General features: G+C 40.5%; 1 protein-coding gene across 1 annotated transcript in view; it reads right to left on the bottom strand.

The window, feature by feature from the left end:
* Positions 1 to 3,591, bottom strand: part of slc1a7a (solute carrier family 1 member 7a) — a 30,403-nt gene extending 26,812 nt beyond the window's left edge. The window contains exon 1 of the mRNA XM_080484273.1: positions 2,950 to 3,591. Coding sequence (XP_080340399.1) covers positions 2,950 to 3,090 — 141 coding nt within the window. The 5' untranslated portion in view covers positions 3,091 to 3,591. The remainder of the gene's footprint in view (positions 1 to 2,949) is intronic.
* Between the last annotated feature and the right edge of the window lie 15,767 nt (positions 3,592 to 19,358).

Consider the following 19,358-nt stretch of genomic DNA (forward strand, 5'->3'; position numbering starts at 1 on the left):
TGTTGTAAGCTCTACACTTTGCATCAACATCTTAATTTCTTTTACAATGAAAGAACATTTTTGTGGGTTTATATTGTCCGCTTCTGGTGACTGGAGAAATGGATTACAAATTATAGAGAACAGAAGACTAGAAATGACTTTGACAACAGCAACAATACAAAAAAAAAAAAAAAACAACCCATAGACTGTAACTAGATATAGGTATAAATAAATAGTCCAAACGTATAGAGCTCATTTTTTTCAGTGTTATTCAAATTAAAGCAGTTCAAGTTCCAGTCCAATCCATAAATGATTGACTCACTTTATGAAGTAATACAATTATTACACTACTAGGGGAAACATATTTTCCCTGCCTAATAATGTAATAGCAAAAGTTTTTAAGTTTTGTGTTCAGGGTTCATTTTTTTTTTTTTATTACACTTCAGTCTCAGCACTTTTCTTAAATTATCAACCCGTTATTACATTTCAGTTTTTATTACACTATATTTTATAACAATTTGGGTCATTCTTTCATTTTGGTTTGTTGTTAAATATCGGGCTCTAACAACAAACTTTGTTCAATGAAAGCAATAGAATGGCATTGAATGCACCATGTATAGTAACTTGTATATGATTCATAATTTCTCATTGACCTCCACAGGCTGGTCGGGGATAAACAAAAGGCTGTATACGGCCTGCGGATTGTGCAATGAGCCACAAATAATCTGCTATAGATTGAATGTGGTATAAAAATGAATGACGAATTTCCTTTTTCATCCCGCTGGATAGATTAAATTCATAATAACACAGTTTCAAGCTCTGCCATCTTGCACAAGTGAGTAATTTATAACCAGATTTCGTGCAGTGGTGAATGAATAGCGGAGCCTTGAACTCCAGCTTGTGCCTTTCACCTTCTTGACCTGATCCAGGGACGAGAGTTGCAAATTAGTGTCGAGCTATATATATATATCTATGGATATTGCACTGTCCCTGAGAAATGAAATAAAATGAATGAATGAGTATTTCCTTGAAGCAGCTGCCAGTGCTGACGTACACCGTCCTCATCAGTTTAGATAACCAATCAAAGCCAAACACAAAAGAAAAAGAAAAAAATCATTTGAACTACAGTAGCTGGGGAAAGTTCACATGAATAAAGTCTGAGCCTCTACAAGGCACTGAAAGGAGGCGATTTAGATACTTTTGGAAGTTTTTATGTCAACTGTAATGACCACAATGTCTCAACAATTACTTGGTGGATTGTTTTTGTGAGAAGGTTTAACATATTCTTTAATGCTTTAGTGTTCGTCCATTTGCAGTTTCAGATGTTAGCATCACCAGTTTAGTTCCATTTAAACTGCACAAATTAAAACACAAGTGGCAGCGAAGTGGTTGACTTAAGCTCTGCCTGGCGGTGTACACCAAATGTAATGATATAAAGACTCAAGAATTTCAATGACATCCCGTTCAAAAGCCATCAGTGTTCTCCAACCATGGATCTCAGAGATGTGAGCCGCGACGTGACTGAATCATTGGTTGAAGGTTCAAGGCCAAAATAATCTGACTGCTTCTCAATGAGCTCCAAGGCATTAACACTGCCATTAAACACAACCCACACAGTTATCAACACTTCGTACCCTGTAAACTTTGAATATAGTTTTGTTTTTGAACTTAGATGAAAGGATTTCTGAAGTCAGATAGAACATGCACGTTCGTTTTGGTTTATCTTGCAGTATTAATGAGAGTCCATGGCAGACTGAAGCCCCCAGTTCACTGCCTCGACGCTGCACTTCATCAACATCCATCAGACAGTTCCCACCTGCAGGAGCAGGCAGTTTGCTCACATGAATACGGAAGCAAGTTGAATGAAATGTGAGCTCAATATCAAATAGATGGCTGTTATTGTCATCAAATCATGGCTCCCCGTGTCTTGGTGCAGAAATTAATTCGTATTATGCATCTTATTTCATACAAATAAAACACGCATCACACCTACATCCTCGACGTCTCATTTTAAAACACTTTGGGTTTAGAAGTGCGTATATTTGATGTGGCATGCAGTGTCAGGAGCTTCTTGTTATTTTTCTGAATCCCAGCTACTTAATTCCACTTCCCTGACAGTGTTGTGTGAACAATGTCAATGAGCAGGAGTGATGGACTTGGTGTTTCTATGAGCGACTGATGGTTAATCTCCCTTACAGCAATCCCACAGATACACTCAGTTCAAAGGCAATCTGAATGACTGATGAGAAACCTTTTCACATTAAAAGAAAAATCTCTCCCTCTCAGGAATGTATTTTTTTCCGATGACAATATAGTCTCTGCTGCAGCCTGGATTCTACATGAGTCTGAACTCTTATTCAAAATATTCCAGGAGCAAAACTTCATTTTTCCCCCCCTCTTTTGTTGTCATTAGAAACGGCCGACCTGATAGGATCTTTGACATTAGCGTTCGAGATCTGAGCATGAGAAGAAAGTCAACCCGGGGAAACTGAGCATCCATCAGTGCAGCCTTCTCTTCATCTTTCCAAAGCACAATGCAGCAATCATTAGGTGGTACCTCTTTCACTGCAGAGGTGTAGTAGAATCAGATCAGCATGTCAGCTAGAGTTCACTGATTCAGAGTGAGACTTGATATTTGCGTCTTTGAATTCATCATAGCTTTGTGTGTGTGTGTGTGTGTGTGTGTGTGTGTGTGGAGGGGGGGCGTTTACAATAAGAAACAGAGCTTGCTATAGAGGTATGGGGGCGGGTGTCAGAATTGAACTTGTCATTTTGGAGGAAAGCAGTAGATGGGGTATCACACTGAGACTCTGGTGGGGGGAAATCAGGCAGACAGGCAGAGGGCAAAAAGCAGGTGATTGTGTGTGTGTGTGTGTGTGTGTGTGTGTGTGTGTGTGTGTGGGGGGGGGGGGGGGGGGGGGGGGGGGGGGGGGGGGTCACAATAAGCACCCAGCGTTTTAACCAACTGACCTGCTCGGAGAGCTGCTTGCCTCTGAGGAAGAAGCCCAGCAGGCAGCCGATGACCACGGCCAACACAGACAGGATGAGCAGACCGTTCTGCTTGCAGACATTCTTCACCCGCCCCCACACTTCATCCAGAGCCACGGCCATCCTCCACCACCTCCTCCTGCTTGTCCCGGTCCTGACTGTAACTCCACAACCACTCAGAGAAGACAACCAGAGTGTAGCCCCCTCTCACTACTTATTCAGCCATATAGAGCCAGCACTGAGTCAAACAGCTGCCGCCACACTTAGGAAATGTCTCTGAGTGTGTGGATGCAGCAGTTGGGGCAAAATAGATGGACAACACAATGATGGAGATGGAATTGAGGGAGACAAAAAGCAAAACTAAAACAAAAAAAAACAAAAAAAAACTGAAAAAGTATAGTATAGAGAAAAAGAAAAAAACGATTGTTCTGTTAATAAAAGAGGTTTCACAGAGATGTTGAAGAGGTAGTCATCCCCCCAAAAATAAAGCACTTCAGGAGTTGCTGCGTGTTCCGCCCGAGCCGCTTCCTTCGCTATTTCACATCAGACTAAAGGCGTCACACAGACACACTCCCAATCCCTGTCAATCTGTGTCTGTCCGTTTCTCTGTCAGTCAACCCCTCTGCCTTGTCCCATCCCACCTCCACCCTCCAGTACAGGCCTGCTGCTCCTTGTGGCCAACAGGGGGCTCTGCGACAGCTGGTGGCACAGTCATCAGGGTTAATACTACGATCCTATTAGGCTGCGCTGCACGACTCAGATCTAAAGGCTGGATTAGAGAGCTCTCTGAACAATTGGACAGCGGATTGTTCCAGTCCGCCAAAAAGAAAAAGAAAAAAAAACAAAACCTAAACAAAACAAAGTGGTACAAGGTAAAACAGTGAAAAAACAACATCCGTGAGGCACATTCAGAGCAGGTTGACCCAGTCCTCTATCTCACAAAGCCAGATTCACATGATTGTATGTAATAAAAAAACAAATGAAGGTACACATGTACTAACAGAAGCACAGAGGTGGTCTGAGGTCATGCGAAGGCTGAAGAGCATTTGGAAACGTGTCATCCGCCACATGCACAGTGCCACAGCAGATGAAATCAAATAAAAGTAACAATTTTGAAAACTAAGTGAGCATTTAGCAACAGCGGTATGTATATGGCATCCTGCATCATTGTGGTAATACTCACATGAATTCATGTTTAAAGGATAAGGCTAGCAATAATCTATTTAAGATAATCCCACGAAAGACCTAAAACCAACAGCATATCTCCATATTTTTTGTGACTGCCTCATTCTGTCTGTGGACGATTCGTAGCAGCTGAAGGTCTGAGCTTGTCAACTTTGTATGCGAGGATGATTTTTACACACAGCATCATGATATTGAGTTGGACACAGTAGTGAATAGTGCACTTGTGTGAAACGCTTCCACCTGCTGATTTAGATTCATAAAGAACGGTGTGGAGGAATAAAAACTGAACTAATATTTTGCATGAAATACTTTTTTTGTTCATGGGTATGTAAGATTTCAAAATAAGTAGTTGCATCTTGTTTTTAGTAGTTTTACACATCGCTATAATTTGTCCCTTTGAAATGACCGAGAAGCAGAAGGAAATCAACCCAAACGTGCCGCCAAAATGATCCACCATAGTGACTCTGAAAGGGAACTATGCAATGTGTACAAAGTGAAATTGTCATCGATAACATCTTCCAAATGTCTAAACAAACATAGTTTCATCCTTGTGTAAGCCTATATGAGTGTTACTGGTTATATATAATACATTGCTTGTAATACACCGTTTTGTTTGTCATTTTTCTGCAGATTTAACTAAAACGAGGTTGTTAGCTGTTTCTTGTTCCTGTGAGAATGATCACAACTCAGAAATGTGACTTTCTGAGCTTCTTTGCATTGACTCTGGCTCCTATATCCAGAGAAAATAATCCTTAAAAGAAGTATTTGTCATGTGAGTTCGAAGCAAAAAATAAAATAAATAGAACGTCAAAATTGGAAACGCTGACAACAGTTTTGACCATGTTTGAAGCATGTTTGAGGAATATTTTCAATAAATCAGAATAATGTGAAAAAAGACTAAATTAAAAACATATTTTTTATGCATTCATTCAAAAGTACATTAAAAGTAAAATGCATTTACTTAAAAACAGAAGGAAGGACTGATGTCATTTGTAAAACACCATTCAAAGCTTGACCTGTAATGATAACAGTAGGGATTGAATTCAGTCTATGAGTCCTCATTCATTTCCCTCGATGAACTTCATCCGCAGAAACAGTTCAATTTTATTTGTATAGTGCCAAAAACCACACAATCATTTAAAGGCACTTTTACTGAGAAAAAACCCAACAATCCCACATTAGCAAGCATAAGTGACAGTGGAAAGAAAAAAAGAGAAAACTTCCTTTTAACTGGAAGAAACCTGCAAAACCAGGCTGAGAGGTGGCGGCCTTCTGCTGTTCCATTTGGGGTTAGGCAATTACACGGCGTTTCATCACAGGTAGATTAACTGTTGTTATCGGAGGGGACTCGAACAGCGCAGTGCAAAGTTCAGGGAGAAGTTCCATTTCAAGCACTGTAGTAAGAGTGTCAAAAACCTGCTACCAGAAGCCAGTGAGGTTTGGACAGGACCAGAACGTGTGTGTATGGTTGGCGGGTGACTGTTTACATCTATTACAACTGTCACTTGTGATATAGATGTCTGATATTGATGTTCCGATTTCCTCCTCCCAGGTCTGTTTCAGTTTGGCCATCTGGCTTGGGTTGAGGGAGTCGATGGAGTTGTATATCACTGAGATGGAGCGTTTCTGTGCCGGGTCGAGAGAGAGAGCAGAGAGTCAATCAGAGACCCGGGTGGGTGGTGAGGGAAGTAAGGGGTAGGTGGTTTGGACAAAGTGCCTGGCTTGAAGAAAATGGAAGAAGTGAGAGTGAGGGAGTTCAAGCCTGGTCCAAGCTCCGGAAAATCAGCAAATATGTTGTCTTTATAAAGATCCTTGACATGTAGCAGGCCCTTGATTCACCAGATTTGATAGGGAGGGCAGAAATGTCGGGGCTAAGGCTGAAGAGTTATTCAAGCCATAATGTTTACGGAACTGCAGACAGATTTTCAATGAGTTGTTGACAACTGGGTTCTGTGAGATGTTGTGAAGCTTAACAGGGAGGCGAGAAATGAGGAGGAACTGTAGCGAGAACCTTGAAGATCGCCGTTCAATTTGAGCCCATAAAGGACCTGTGTCAGCATCTTTGTCCAGCAAATGAGCTTATTAATATTGCATGCCCAATGGTACTGTATAACGTTAGGTAGTGCCAAACCTCCTAGCTTTTGGGGAAGCTGTAGAATAGTTTTTTTTTGATGCAGGGAGTCTGGTTCAACCACAAAAATGATATTATTGTCTGGTATAACTGTTGAAAAAAATGATTTTCTTCTAAAAATTGGAACGCGTTGGAACAAATAAAGAAATTTCGGGAGAATCACCGTCTTTACCAAGTTGACTCTACCAGTTAGAGAGAGGGGGAGAGAAGACCAGCGGGACAATGAATGTACATATTGTCCGTGTCACACAAGAGGAAATTGCTTCTTTATCTGGTTTTGCACTTCTGAGGATTAGGAAGTTAACACTGCTTTAAATACTAAACTTGGGTTTCTTTTTAATCTAATTTCATTATAATAGAGGTTGTTCAATCAGATATGGGATAATGGCATGGATTATGACATGCAAAAAGAAGCATATAGAAGCAGTATATATAGTACAGTGTATATACTAACTCAGATGAAGATTCCAGAGATCAAGAGATTAAAATACTTTCAGGTCTCAGTAACTTACTTCCGTGTTAATGACAAGACATTGAAAAAAGGTTTTGTTCGTGTATGTGACTATAATGAGTCAGATGTGTCTGACTGTGTCTCCACCCTGTAGGATGTAGCATCTCACAGGCAACATGGATGAATGTTTTACTCCTCTTCGATCTATGTGTGATCAGTCGTGGGTCTACTTCAGAGAGCCGCTTCTTGAGGCAAAGGGAGAGCTTCATGTACCATGAAGTTAATGTCAGCCTAGTCCAAGGTGAATAAATACTTTTAAAGTAATACTTTACTTTAACTCCACTGATGTTGAATATTATGAAATGATGCCGGCTTTTGATGCAAAGTGATTTCAATGTCATTATTGACAGAAACATCAGATCACTGTAAGAGTTAAATATAAAACACTCATTGGCTCGCTGGCTCGCTCAACTAATTACAATATCCACGAGCCATCCATCTTCTATATCCGGAGGCGATCCTTGCTTACTGTGGGAGAAGGCAGTTAACATCTCTCGTTTATAAAAGGGACAAGCACAGAGAGACAGGCAATCACACACATTCATGCCGTACTTGCTTTCAATGAACCTCAAGTGTGTGTTTTTACACTGAAGCAACCAGAGTGCCTAAACAAGACCTGCTCATGCACGCAGAGTGACAACCTTTAAACATCTGTTACGTGTCACCAGGTACCTGCTGGATCTCACACATACGCCACTTTTCCATTACACAGTTCTCGCACTACATGCCTTGACTCGACCTCTTAATCACACCAAGGAAGTTGTCAGAAAGCAACATAAAATTAGCATTAGGGTTGCACGGATACTGCTTTTTGTTTTAAAGGAGACATACAAATACGTATGACCTTTTGCTACTTGCCGATACCGAGTACCGATTGCGAACAGGATGTAAAACAGGCCAGCTCTGCCGCTGTTCTCATTAATATTAATGAATCTCTGAAACGCAGACATCACTCATGCTTCCTTGCGTACGTGTAGGCAACGTTGCTGATGCATGACATCACGTACAGTAGTACTCGCCAGGTTGTATCGGGGATCTTTTCACAAGTATGAATACTGGTACTCTGTGCCGTATCATGGATGAAGAATGTATGTGTTGTTGGTTTTTCACTGAAATTGACCAACCTGGGTTGACAAGGAGTGTGTTATTCCTCTGTGGCACAACTTGTTGATTACAGGTACACTGACCGCGCTCCTGGTGTGGAGTAAACATGTGCTGCTTCTCGGGGTCATTTTTCTCTAATGACACAATGACATCTATTGTTCGCTGAACTTCGCAAAACATATTTGTATGAGAAGGCTAACTCAGGGTAATGTCATTTCGTTTTAAGTTATGCACATACAACTAAACTAATTGTGGAAAACTTTAATGCCACATTATGGAGACAGGAAAACGACCCACACAAAGTCCCTCGGGAGTCAATATGGCAACAACTTCTTCCCCTTGACATCGACTCGAATATCATTCAGCCACTACCAACCTCAAAAACTGAAGCAATCTGCCAGAAAACCAATTTACACATTAAATGTAATTTGGGAATGAACTGTAATTTTCATGGAGAGCCAGTTGGTTTGTTGACAACCTAATTTAAGTAAAATGATGTCTCCACCTGAACACATTCTCTGTTGTAAATGAGCAAGATTGATCCACAAGACAGATAAATGCTCATAAATTCCACTGTTGATTAAAATGAGAGACAAAGCAATGAAGAAAGGCCCATTATAAACAGAGAGAACAAAGCCATTGTGCTTGACAGAAACAAATGAGGCTGCATGCAAACTGAACCAATGTCTGGTGATAAAATGATAAACAATAAAAGCAGAAGAACACACAACTTTAATACAAAAAAGAAATCACAGGAAAAAAATGGGGACAGAGTACAATGTGCATAAAAAAGATAGATGCATACAGTTTAAAGTCTGAAGCAACACATAACTGACTAGACTGATTCGACGTGTCTGAGGTTTCACCCTAAAGTCTGTCATTGGCCCCTGGTCTCCCAGCCTCATGTCTCTGTGATCGCTGCGGCAACATGCAAACTGCTTAATTCACCTGAATTAACAACGACGCCCCACGTGCAACACAAGGACAAAACCAGAGGCTCTCCTGTTACACTAGCGTAACAAGCTTTTAGCATGATGGGCAATATTACTCTAATTGTAAATCCCAGATGCCACATCTGCTGCTGCTGCAGTGTAATCCGGGACTGGGCTCAGGCATGTGCGGTCCTCTGCCACTCAATGTGTGGGGTCCCATGTGAGCAGGCCCCACTATCTACAATCTGCCAAAGTAAACTTGATGAATTAGAGATTTACTGAAATGAAGGCGTATTCAAGACAATCTAAATCTGACATGGAACAACCTAATGTTAAGATGGTGATCTGAAATCACGACTAGAAGAGACACAAACAGCAATAGTGTTTCGTTTTTTTTCTTTTTCTATTTTAGTTGGAATTTGACTCAGTGTTACAAGTTGACCTTTAACTCTATCAATCACTTTAATTCAAACAAAACCTCCTTAAAGTGGAGCCACATTAAAAAAACATTAAAAGAAAACCTGGGACCAATCTATAGAGCCGAAACACACTCAGTGATACTGAATGTGCATTATTAAAAAAGCAGCATGTTGCAGGGTTTCTTTGAGCTGCTGTTTCTGCTCTACATCAGTCGAGTTCTTGTGGTTCTCTCTCTCTCCCTCTTCTATTCCTCTCTCTCCCTGTCCTATCCCATGTACTTCTCCCCCCAACCGGTCAAGGCGGATGGTTTCTTCCCGAAGAGGGAGTTCTTATGAACTTCTCTCTATGCGAGGGAGTTTTTCCTGGCCACTGTTGATGGTTACATCTGCTTGCTTTGGAAGGGTTTAGTTGGGTTCTGTTGTACTCTATCATTGTAAGAGTGCTTTGAGATGTTTGTTGATGTGATTTAGCGCTTTACAAATAAAATTGAATTGAATTGAATTGAATTGAATCAGCATATTTTGACTGATGGTAGTGATTCAAAACTGTAATCTGCCAACGCATCAAAATGTACACCCACAATCAGGAAAATCCACACAAATAAAGAAAGCTGCCACTTTTAAAAGAGAAGCGAAACAGTTGTATTGCATGCATTATGTAGACCCCTTTTCATTTGGTAGAGAGGCCAGATAATAAGGCCAGATAATACCTGTGTGTTATCTGAACACGGACCTGACCTGTTGGTTTAAAAGGCCTGTAGCATTCTATGGTTTGAGGAGGATAACTTTCTTATTTCTTACACATATTTGTGATGTGTTGGTCAAGAATGATGATTTGGTGTTTTTATTTGTGTTAAATGTAATAACTCCAGTAAAACGGAGACATATTAGTTGAATATCGTTTCCAGAAATTGTTACCTCAATGCATTTTATGTTTTGGTTCAATTATTTTAATCAGATTTATTTCTTTTTTGTAAATAGGGGATTGTATCTTTCTGTTAATTTAAGATTTCTACTTCAAATGTATTCTTCCACGTTAGCTATAAAGCCGCATTCTATATAGGTTTACTCATGATGACTGTGAAAACTTATTTTACACATTACTTTAAATTAGTTTTACATAGTGAGCTGGTATCGGCTCCAGCACCCCGCAACCCTGAACAGAATAATTGTGATAGAAGATGGATGGATGGATGAAAAAGTAAAGTAACCTCTAAACCTGTTTTTTTTTTTTTTTTTTAACACAAATCCAAATAATACACAATGTTTCTTTTTTAAGACAGAACCTGGGTTAATATTATAACAAACATGTATTAATGTTTAAATTAAAAACTCCTATCCCTGTAAAATAAGCCTTGTGGTAATATTAAAGAGATAACAGTGTGAATTGGAGCTTATAGCTTTCTTAAGATTTACTGATGTTACAGCACCTCTGTTTATTTTCAGTTTGTTAGAATATGGCAAATCTGTCTGATGCTGTAAGATAAGTAAACATCTCACAACAATCACATTGTTCAGCTGACACTGATCCACTGGATACCAAAGCCATAGAAAAGCAGATTTTTCATGTTTCATCTATTTTGGCTTTGAGGAGACGTAATGTGTTCTGAGGTGTCATTGAGACATGAGCTGAGAGATTGTCTTCATATAAAATGGGTCCTGTGGGAAAAGCATGTTTATTTATTTATTTATTTATTTATTTATTTATTTATTTATTTATTTATTTATTTATTTATTTATTTATTTATTTATCTTGTTTTTGACAGGTTGCATACCAATGCATGACTGAAACATCCATTTTGAGTAATTATTGAGGCTTGAGCTTGTGGTGCAGAGGTGGACGCCATGGAGTAGAGCGCAGCGATGAAGGATGTTTACCAGAGGTTTCCTGCAGACCAGCCATGGATGACAGATGAATGGTACAGGGGGAAGTACAAAAGGAGGTGGTAGATAGAGAAAAACGCATTCATGTTTATGTTTGCATGTTTGTCAGCGTTCCTATATCAGTGATTTAAAAAAAAAAAAAAAGTATTTTCCGAAACAAATAGGTGTTGATCTGAATTCCACAACAACCATCTACCCACCAACCAAAGTCAAATAATCCCCTTTCTTCTGCCAATTTTTCCCTGTTTCTGGATTGGTCTAACAGAGATAATCCTGGGATTAGAGTGAGCAGTCAGGGCTGGTGTGCTCCTCATTCATTTAGATGGAGCGAGCATGTCCAACACCCACAGGTCATCTGCTGTGTGCCTCAACATGTTCCATTACACATCGTCTCATTGGCAAATTTCAGCACATTCGAGCTGGTTGCATGCTAAACCGAGCAGGAATGAATGCAACTGCACCCGTGGACAATTTATGGAGATGTTACTACATTATTACCCTTTATCCATTTTCTTTTTCACATTTCACCGCCGAAACCTTTACAATTCACGTTCAGAATCTCATATTTTTCAAACCTTTTATATGAAAAACCTGTCTCTTGGGGGCAGGATAGTTTTTTTTTTAGGGGGCTTTTAACTCACAGTCGCTTTCATAAAACTGCACGCAAATGAACTGTTATTACATTTTTTATTTAAAAATTCTGTGGCGCAGCAGGTAACCATCAAAAAGAACTTTAAACTTGTACTTGGAGTAAAACTAACCTTCAAAATGTCATCTTAATGAACAAGAGCTGCACGGTGGCCCACTTCTACCCACAGGTGTGTGTGTGTGCGTGTGGGTGTGCATGTGTGAGTGTGAGTGTGTGTGAGTGTGAGAGAGTCCAGGGTGTATCCTGCCTCCGCTCTCAGTTACTAGGCATTTCCATCACTCCACAACCCTGAAATGGATAAAGAGATATATAGGATGTATGGATTAAAAATATCTGCCACATCCTGTCATTATATCTGCCCGGCTTCTTTTACCACATGGAATTATGGTTGAGTTTCTGATCCCCAGTCCTTGGTGGACTAACCATAAATGATTCCCCCCCAAATGATGATCTTTTTTGGAAACCTTTTTCTCTTGATTCTTCAATAAGAAAAAATCATCACTGGTCCGTGTCTGCTTTAGGGTTTGCCATGATCTTTGATACCTTAATTCAATTCAGTGTTGACCTACTCAATACAAACCTTTGCTTCACACAGAGATCACACAGTGTTATCTACTTGTGATTTCATTTCTAGATGAACATTCGCCGAGTGTTATGGCGAACAAGACTGTCACCCAGTTCAAGGAATTCGAGGCAAGGAGGTTCACCACCTCATCAAAACCAGGGATGGAAATCTGATCTTTCATGTGCAGCCTGGTCCCCGGTGCCTTGTTACTGTAATGGAAGCACCTGATCCTGGAGTCCAGTCGTCTCATTAGGTTTTAACTGCATTAATTTACCACTCAATGTCAATCGTGAAGATAATTATATTGCATTGAAGCAATGTACCCCGCACTTTGATTCTTCGGACTTATTAGAATGGAAAGGCTGCTCTCATTTGAATTTTAACTCTTCATGCATTAATGTGATGTGGAAATCCCCATTGAGTTGTAGAAAATACATAGTCTACTATTGATGAATTTAAATGTTAATTACCCAGATGGGTGAGTCTTAACCCAAGAGTAACTATGTCATGTGTATTATTCCATTCATAGCTGAGTGAGTAGAGGGAAATATGGTCTGTTGTATCTCATATCAATGATTTTGGCCAACCACAGTCATTCTGTCTTGGTGACATTCGTCAAGGAAATGTGACTTTGAAGAGTTCATTTGTATATCGCATTGTAATGCTTCACCATTCAACAAGCTCTTTGCACTGTTCCTCACATTTGTCCCATTCGCACTCATGCACACCCCCACTCACCAAACCATTAAATCTGACATGCAAGGTTATTGCCCTCCAAAGGGAACATTGGTGTTGCTGAAGAACTGCCCTGTGGCTAAGGACTCAAAGCTATTTATTTAGTAATTGGGCTCAATTGTGAAACCGTATGAAGTTGTCCTACATTGCAATGCGTCTGAAATGAAGTGGTTCAACTCACCCTGAGCTGCCCATGCTCGCTGCCACGGTGTTTAATGCATCATTCAACCAACCTCCCCACATTTAGAGGTTTTTCCCTATAAAGAAAACTCATGTCAGGATTCCATCAGCTCTATAGACTTTAGCCGAGAATGTGTATGTTTAAAACTCAGAACACACATGAAGCCTAACGACAGATTTCAAAGTGGATATAGAATACGTTTCTAAGCCATCAGCAACCACATGCCTTGTGCTTGGTTTAAAATAAGGACTCGACTATTTGTCAGCTCCTGTGACCACAAGCTCCCCTGGCAAATTGAATATGTTCAATTTTCACAGGACTCTGACGAAAACTAATAGTCTAATGACGGGTATGCTGAGTATGGTAGTAAATTGCTGCCAGACTGCCCTGGCTGTATTTTAGAATAAGATTGAGTGAAATTCAACGAGTCCGCCTGAGCCCCAAACCAAAATTGGACCTTTTTAGTATACTCCAGCCACGAGAACATGAAATGGAGTTAATTAAAATATTGTGATTTCAAGTAAGAACATGTGAGCCTTTTTCCTGATAATTATTCCAGCCGCTACTTTGTTAGGAAAAGCTTGAAGCAAATTTTTTTCCATCATACCAATTCCCACAACACCAGATTGTGTGCATAGTGCCATCTGACACTTAAAGCTGCTGTTGCTGACAAATCCATAATATTACAGCTTTCACAGAAAGGTTGAAGGTGCAGATGGCCAAGGTGCTATTTTTTACTCTAATACACATTGAGTTGTTATAAAACGCTCACTTTCCAAAGATCTTGTTATTATCTCTGAAAATGAAAGAAAGGTATATATTTCAGTGTAATCACAAACCCAAACATTTTCTGCTTTCAGGTGTGATCATTACAGCCTTCAGATAAAAAAAAAAAATGGAAAAAGTGCTTTAATAAAAGTAAAATTCCATATATTTGCATTTCAGGTTATGTACTGTATATGCCACATAAATCATGAGGAAGACTGCTGACTCTAGTTTTTTTGGAAGAGAACCATCAAGGAGGGGAATCAGGTTCCTGCACAATACAGTTGATCCAAACGGGCAAAGTGTGGCAGGGGTTCGCTGCAATTGAAACCATGCCAGTGGGGTCTTACATTGGCTGAGGAACAGAAGAACTGGATCATGGCTCAGTGGTCCAGAGCCCTTGTGTTAGATTAAAGTCAATATTGCATTTCATTCGATTTCAGACCTTCTGGATGAAAGAGTGGAGAATCCATAGGTCCGAGGTGGAGTGAGCCCCGTGTGATACCTTGCCATCTGCTGTTCTTATTTGCCTTTGTTTTAGCACAACTTCAGCTAACATGTTTGTCCACCAGGGAATTTTCAGGATCTCCACGGGTTTTATGGAAATACAAATTTTCTTTTCCACTCTGTGCAAAGTGCAAAATATATACAGAACTCCATTCTGTTAATATGCACCAGCTCTCCTTGGAGAATCCACGATCAAGAGGGAAATGAGAAAGGACACACACACACATTAGCATCATATGAAAAATGAAGGTGAACCTTTGGTCAGCTAATGAATGTGAGTGAATCAGTCTGCTGGGAAAATCTCTACCTAAATCTGAAATGTCTTTTTACCTGCTATATTTTTCTCAGTATTGCTCTTCAGAGTCCAGGAACATTTGTGACAGTCTTCTCACCATTAAGATCTACCTTCAATGGGATCCTTCAATCCAGTACTACAGTTAAATTATCGCCCAATAAACATACTTTTGTAGGTTCCAAGATTTTTCTGCACTGAAGTGGAAATTCCCACCTGCCTAGAAGAGAAATACAATAATGTACCAATCCAAGAGTGTAGTTTCTTTTTGTGAAGAAGATGGCTATTGAGTCCCCCGGCTAGCTCAGTTGGCAGAGCATGAGACTAACAATCTCTAGGTAGTGGGTTCGTGTCCCACGCCGGGCGCCACCTTCCCGTGGGCTCACCACCTGCAGGAAGGTTCTTAAATGGTACGATGCGATCTTGGTGACAGTTATCAGACTGTCACCCCCGCGACCCGGAAACGGATAAGCGGAAGAAAATGAATGAATGAATGAATGGCTATTGAGCTGAAAATAGATGCAAACGCCTGCTTGGTGTGATACCATATTCATACTGAATGCTTCCTGTTTCCACAGATCATCATCAAGACATTTCAACAGTTTAACTGGAGTCCACCTGTGGTAAGTTCAATTGATTGCAATCAGAGCACAAACCAAGCATGATGTCAAAGGAATTGCCTGTAGACCTTCCAGACTCTGAGACTTTTGTCATCGATGCCTTCATCGTCAGTACAAGGACTAGTTGGGAACCATTAGCACTCTTCTTAGACCTGGCCATCTAAAGAGTAGTCTCAACTGAGCGATTGGGGGAGAATTTCACTTTGTCAGAGCTCCAGCATTCCTCTGTTGAGAGAGGAGAACCTTCTGGAAGGACAAGCGTCTCTGCAGCAATCCACCAATGAGGCCGTATGCGAGAGAGGCCAGAGAGAAGCCACTTCAAAATGTCTCTGAAGGACTGTCAATCCATGAGGAACCAAATTTTCTGGTATTGATGAGAAAAAGGTTGAACTATTCGGAGTGAATGCCAGGCGTCATGTCTGGAGGAAAGCAGGCACTGCTCATCAGCAGGCCAATATCATCCCTACAGTGCAGCATGACGGTGGCAGCATCATGGTGTGGGGATGTTTTTCAGCAGCAGGAACTGTGAGACTGGTCAGGATAGAGTAATAGATGAATGCAACAATGTACAGAGACATCCTGGATGGACGCAGGACAACCACTCCCCACACACAGCCAAGATATGAAAGAACTGAACATTGAACGTCTCTGGAGAGATCTGACAACGTCTGGAGCTTACCTCGAACCCGATTGAGCTTGAGAAAGAAGAATGTACCAAATTTCCCAAAGATAGGCGTGCCAAGCTTGTGTTATCATATTCAAAAAGACATGAGGCTGTGATTGCTTCCCAAAAAGTTGCATCAACAAAGTATTGAGCGAAGGCTGTGAATACGTAACTCTTAGTGTTTTATTTGTAATAAATGTGCAAATAAACTTTTTTATATTTTATATACTTTATATTGTCAATTTGTCAATAAGGCTGTAGCATTAAAATGTGGAAAAAGTGAATACTTTCACTGTATATTCTCCTTCTTAGAGCTGCGTGGCGCCTCGGGAGCTGATGATTGTAGATACTCCGATGATTCACAGTTTCTATTGTAACAAAATGGGGAGAACATTGACTGTTTGCACGCACACACACACACACACACACACACACACACACACACACACACACACACACACACACACACACACACACACACGGTGTGTAATCTCTCTGTGCTCATTCGGGTGTTTTCACAAGGGGAAGAAAAGGTCATGACTGACTGTAACGGGGCTGCCGGTCAGACCTGACAGATGTTTTTTGGAGCAAGTGGCGCGTCTTTCATAACTGTCAAACTGAGCGTCACAAAGAAACTCAAGGGTTCTTGGCAGGCAGTGGCTTTATTCTTGGAAATAGAATGAATATTTTAGCTAATGAGTGTTTCTAAGCCTGGAAGCCAGTGCATTAACAGATTAATGCAGTATTAGCTAATATGAATCTGATGACCTGCCACACCAAAAAAAAAAACAAACATATTAAAAACTGAATGCATTTAAAGGTGCTATGACTTCTCACTTGCAGTGTTTTTTTTTTTTTTTTCCCAATTGCTAAGACGCATTGGTTGAAACTGAAGCGACATGTTCAAAACTCTTAACGCAGTCTGCAAAACAGAAATCTACGTGGGCTAAACTGTGTCTCACTTCTCATTGCTTTCAGACGAAATGCACTCAGTGTCACTGAAATGGATGAAGTCAAAACAGTTCAAATCACACTCAAAACAGAATGATAGGGGAAAAACACGGGGAATCTCTGCCGTAGCCACATTGAAATCTATTGAAAACTATATCAAAATATTGACAATAGCAATGAATGAAATGAAGACGCGATTCTAAACAGCTGGTGGTAGTTTTCAGCTGAAAACCGATTCAGGTGATCAGCGTTTGGCCTCATCAGAAAGCATATACAAAAGTGGTTCTGATTCGTTTTCCCGTTCCAGTATGGATCAAAGAGCAGTTTAGGATCGCTCTCCACACAAGCAGTTCTCCTCGCTGGCTGCAATGGATGCTGGTTGTGGAGACGTTTCTCCAGAAGCCTGCCAGGGATGAATCAGACATTGCAGAAGATTCGACCCCGGGTGCCCTGCCAGAGAAAATATAAGATGTGACGTCGACCAAAACATGTGGCCAAATGCAGATGACAGAGTCTGAATATTACAGTATATGTATATGTGTTGTTTTTTTAGTTTGATCTCTTTTTAGTTTGATCTCTTACTGTAATTTCTATTCTCGCCCTGGAATTCTGAGATTCTGCATTATTCTGTTTACATAATCTTTATTTCTTTGAATGGTCCTTAAGTACTTGAATAAATCTCTGCATTCCCGATTCAGTGTTGTTGCAATATATTACAGCATACACAATAATTTTGAACCATTAAAGTGCAAAGGATCCTATATAAAATCCTGATTTACCTGACAAAAATCATTCAAACTTGAAATATAAGATGTATTTGATGTAATGTTCTTTGTTGTCTGTACTTTGTCGTTCCGTTTGTTAGGAGTGATTGTGTGTCTTTCCAAAATGAGACAATGTGCTAGTGTTTTCTTGAATGAGCTTTTTTAGTATTAAGTGTTCTGTTGGTGAGACACACTTTTGGGTATGAGATTAACTATTGAGCTGAACAGCGTGATGGAAATGGAGGCTGAGTTAAGAGTTTTGAACATGTCGCTTCAGTTTCGACCAATTCGTCTTATCGATCGAAAAAAAAAAAAACAGTAAGAAGAAATTAACTTTATAATGGATTACTTTGTATTTCTTCCATTTTGGTTTGGTTAGCTTTCCTCTTCCTCTTCGTGTGGAAAATATATTAGAGCCATCAACGGGTTGATCGTGACCTCTTTACCACATGGCTACATGGTTCCCTTCAACATCTGCTTCTTCAGGGCAGTTCTAAGATATTTACTTGACATTATTTGAGCTTGGGTGGTGCGAAACAAGAACAACAGTGTTATAGCATCATCAATGAGGACATAGTGTTATGGGGAAAAAATACAGAAACATCCTCAAAGTAAAATATTCATTGAACATAATTCCTTCCTCATTTCTTAAGAACGGATAAAACCTCACTGATGAGGTCTGCTTAACTGTCTCCTGTTGATAATCAGTCTCTAATTTTAAGTCAGAATATCCCCTGTGTGAGGCCGTGTGATACAAGCCTTCATTGTTCACACAGGAACAAAATCTAATGTACTCCTGTGGTGTGAAGGACAATCACAGCAGTGTCACAGCACTATGAGAGGGCAACAGTGTGAGGCGCTCTCTGCTTTAATTATTATTGCAGCATCACAGCAGTGACCTTCACACAATATAAGAAAACACAAATTTCTAAATACTATGTTATTATCAAGCGGCTCTCATTCTACCTGCATTCTAAATTCAATACTGTGTTTTAAAAAGACAGAGAGTGTGGTAAGGCTGTGTCTATGTGTGTATGTGGCTGAAAGATAAAAAGGAAGTGGGATTGAGCATGAGGGACAGAGAGAGAGAGAAAGAGAAGGAGGGAGGGAGAGAGAGAGAGATGGGGACATAGAGAGAGCGAGAGAGAAGGAGGGAGGGAGGGAGGGAGGGGGACAGAGCAAAAGACAGACAGAGAGAGAGAGAGAGGGGGACAGAATGAAAGACAGAGAGAGAGAGAGAATGAGGGAGGGAGGGAGAGAAAGAGAGGGGGACAGAACGAAAGACAGAGACAGAGAGAGAGAGAGAGAGAGAGAGAGAGAGAGAGAGAGAGAGAGAGAGAGAGAGAGAGAGAGAGAGAGAGAGAATGAGGGAGGGAGGGAGAGAGAGAGGGGGACAGAGAGAGAGAGAATGAGGGAGGGAGAGAGAAAGAGGGGGACAGAGAGAGAGAGAGAATGAGGGAGGGAGAGAGAAAGAGGGGGACAGAACGAAAGACAGAGAGAGAGAGAGAGAGAGAGAGAGAGAGAGAGAGAGA

This window comes from Lipophrys pholis (assembly GCF_963383615.2).
Source record: "Lipophrys pholis genome assembly, chromosome: 1".
NCBI classification, from domain to species: domain Eukaryota; kingdom Metazoa; phylum Chordata; class Actinopteri; order Blenniiformes; family Blenniidae; genus Lipophrys; species Lipophrys pholis.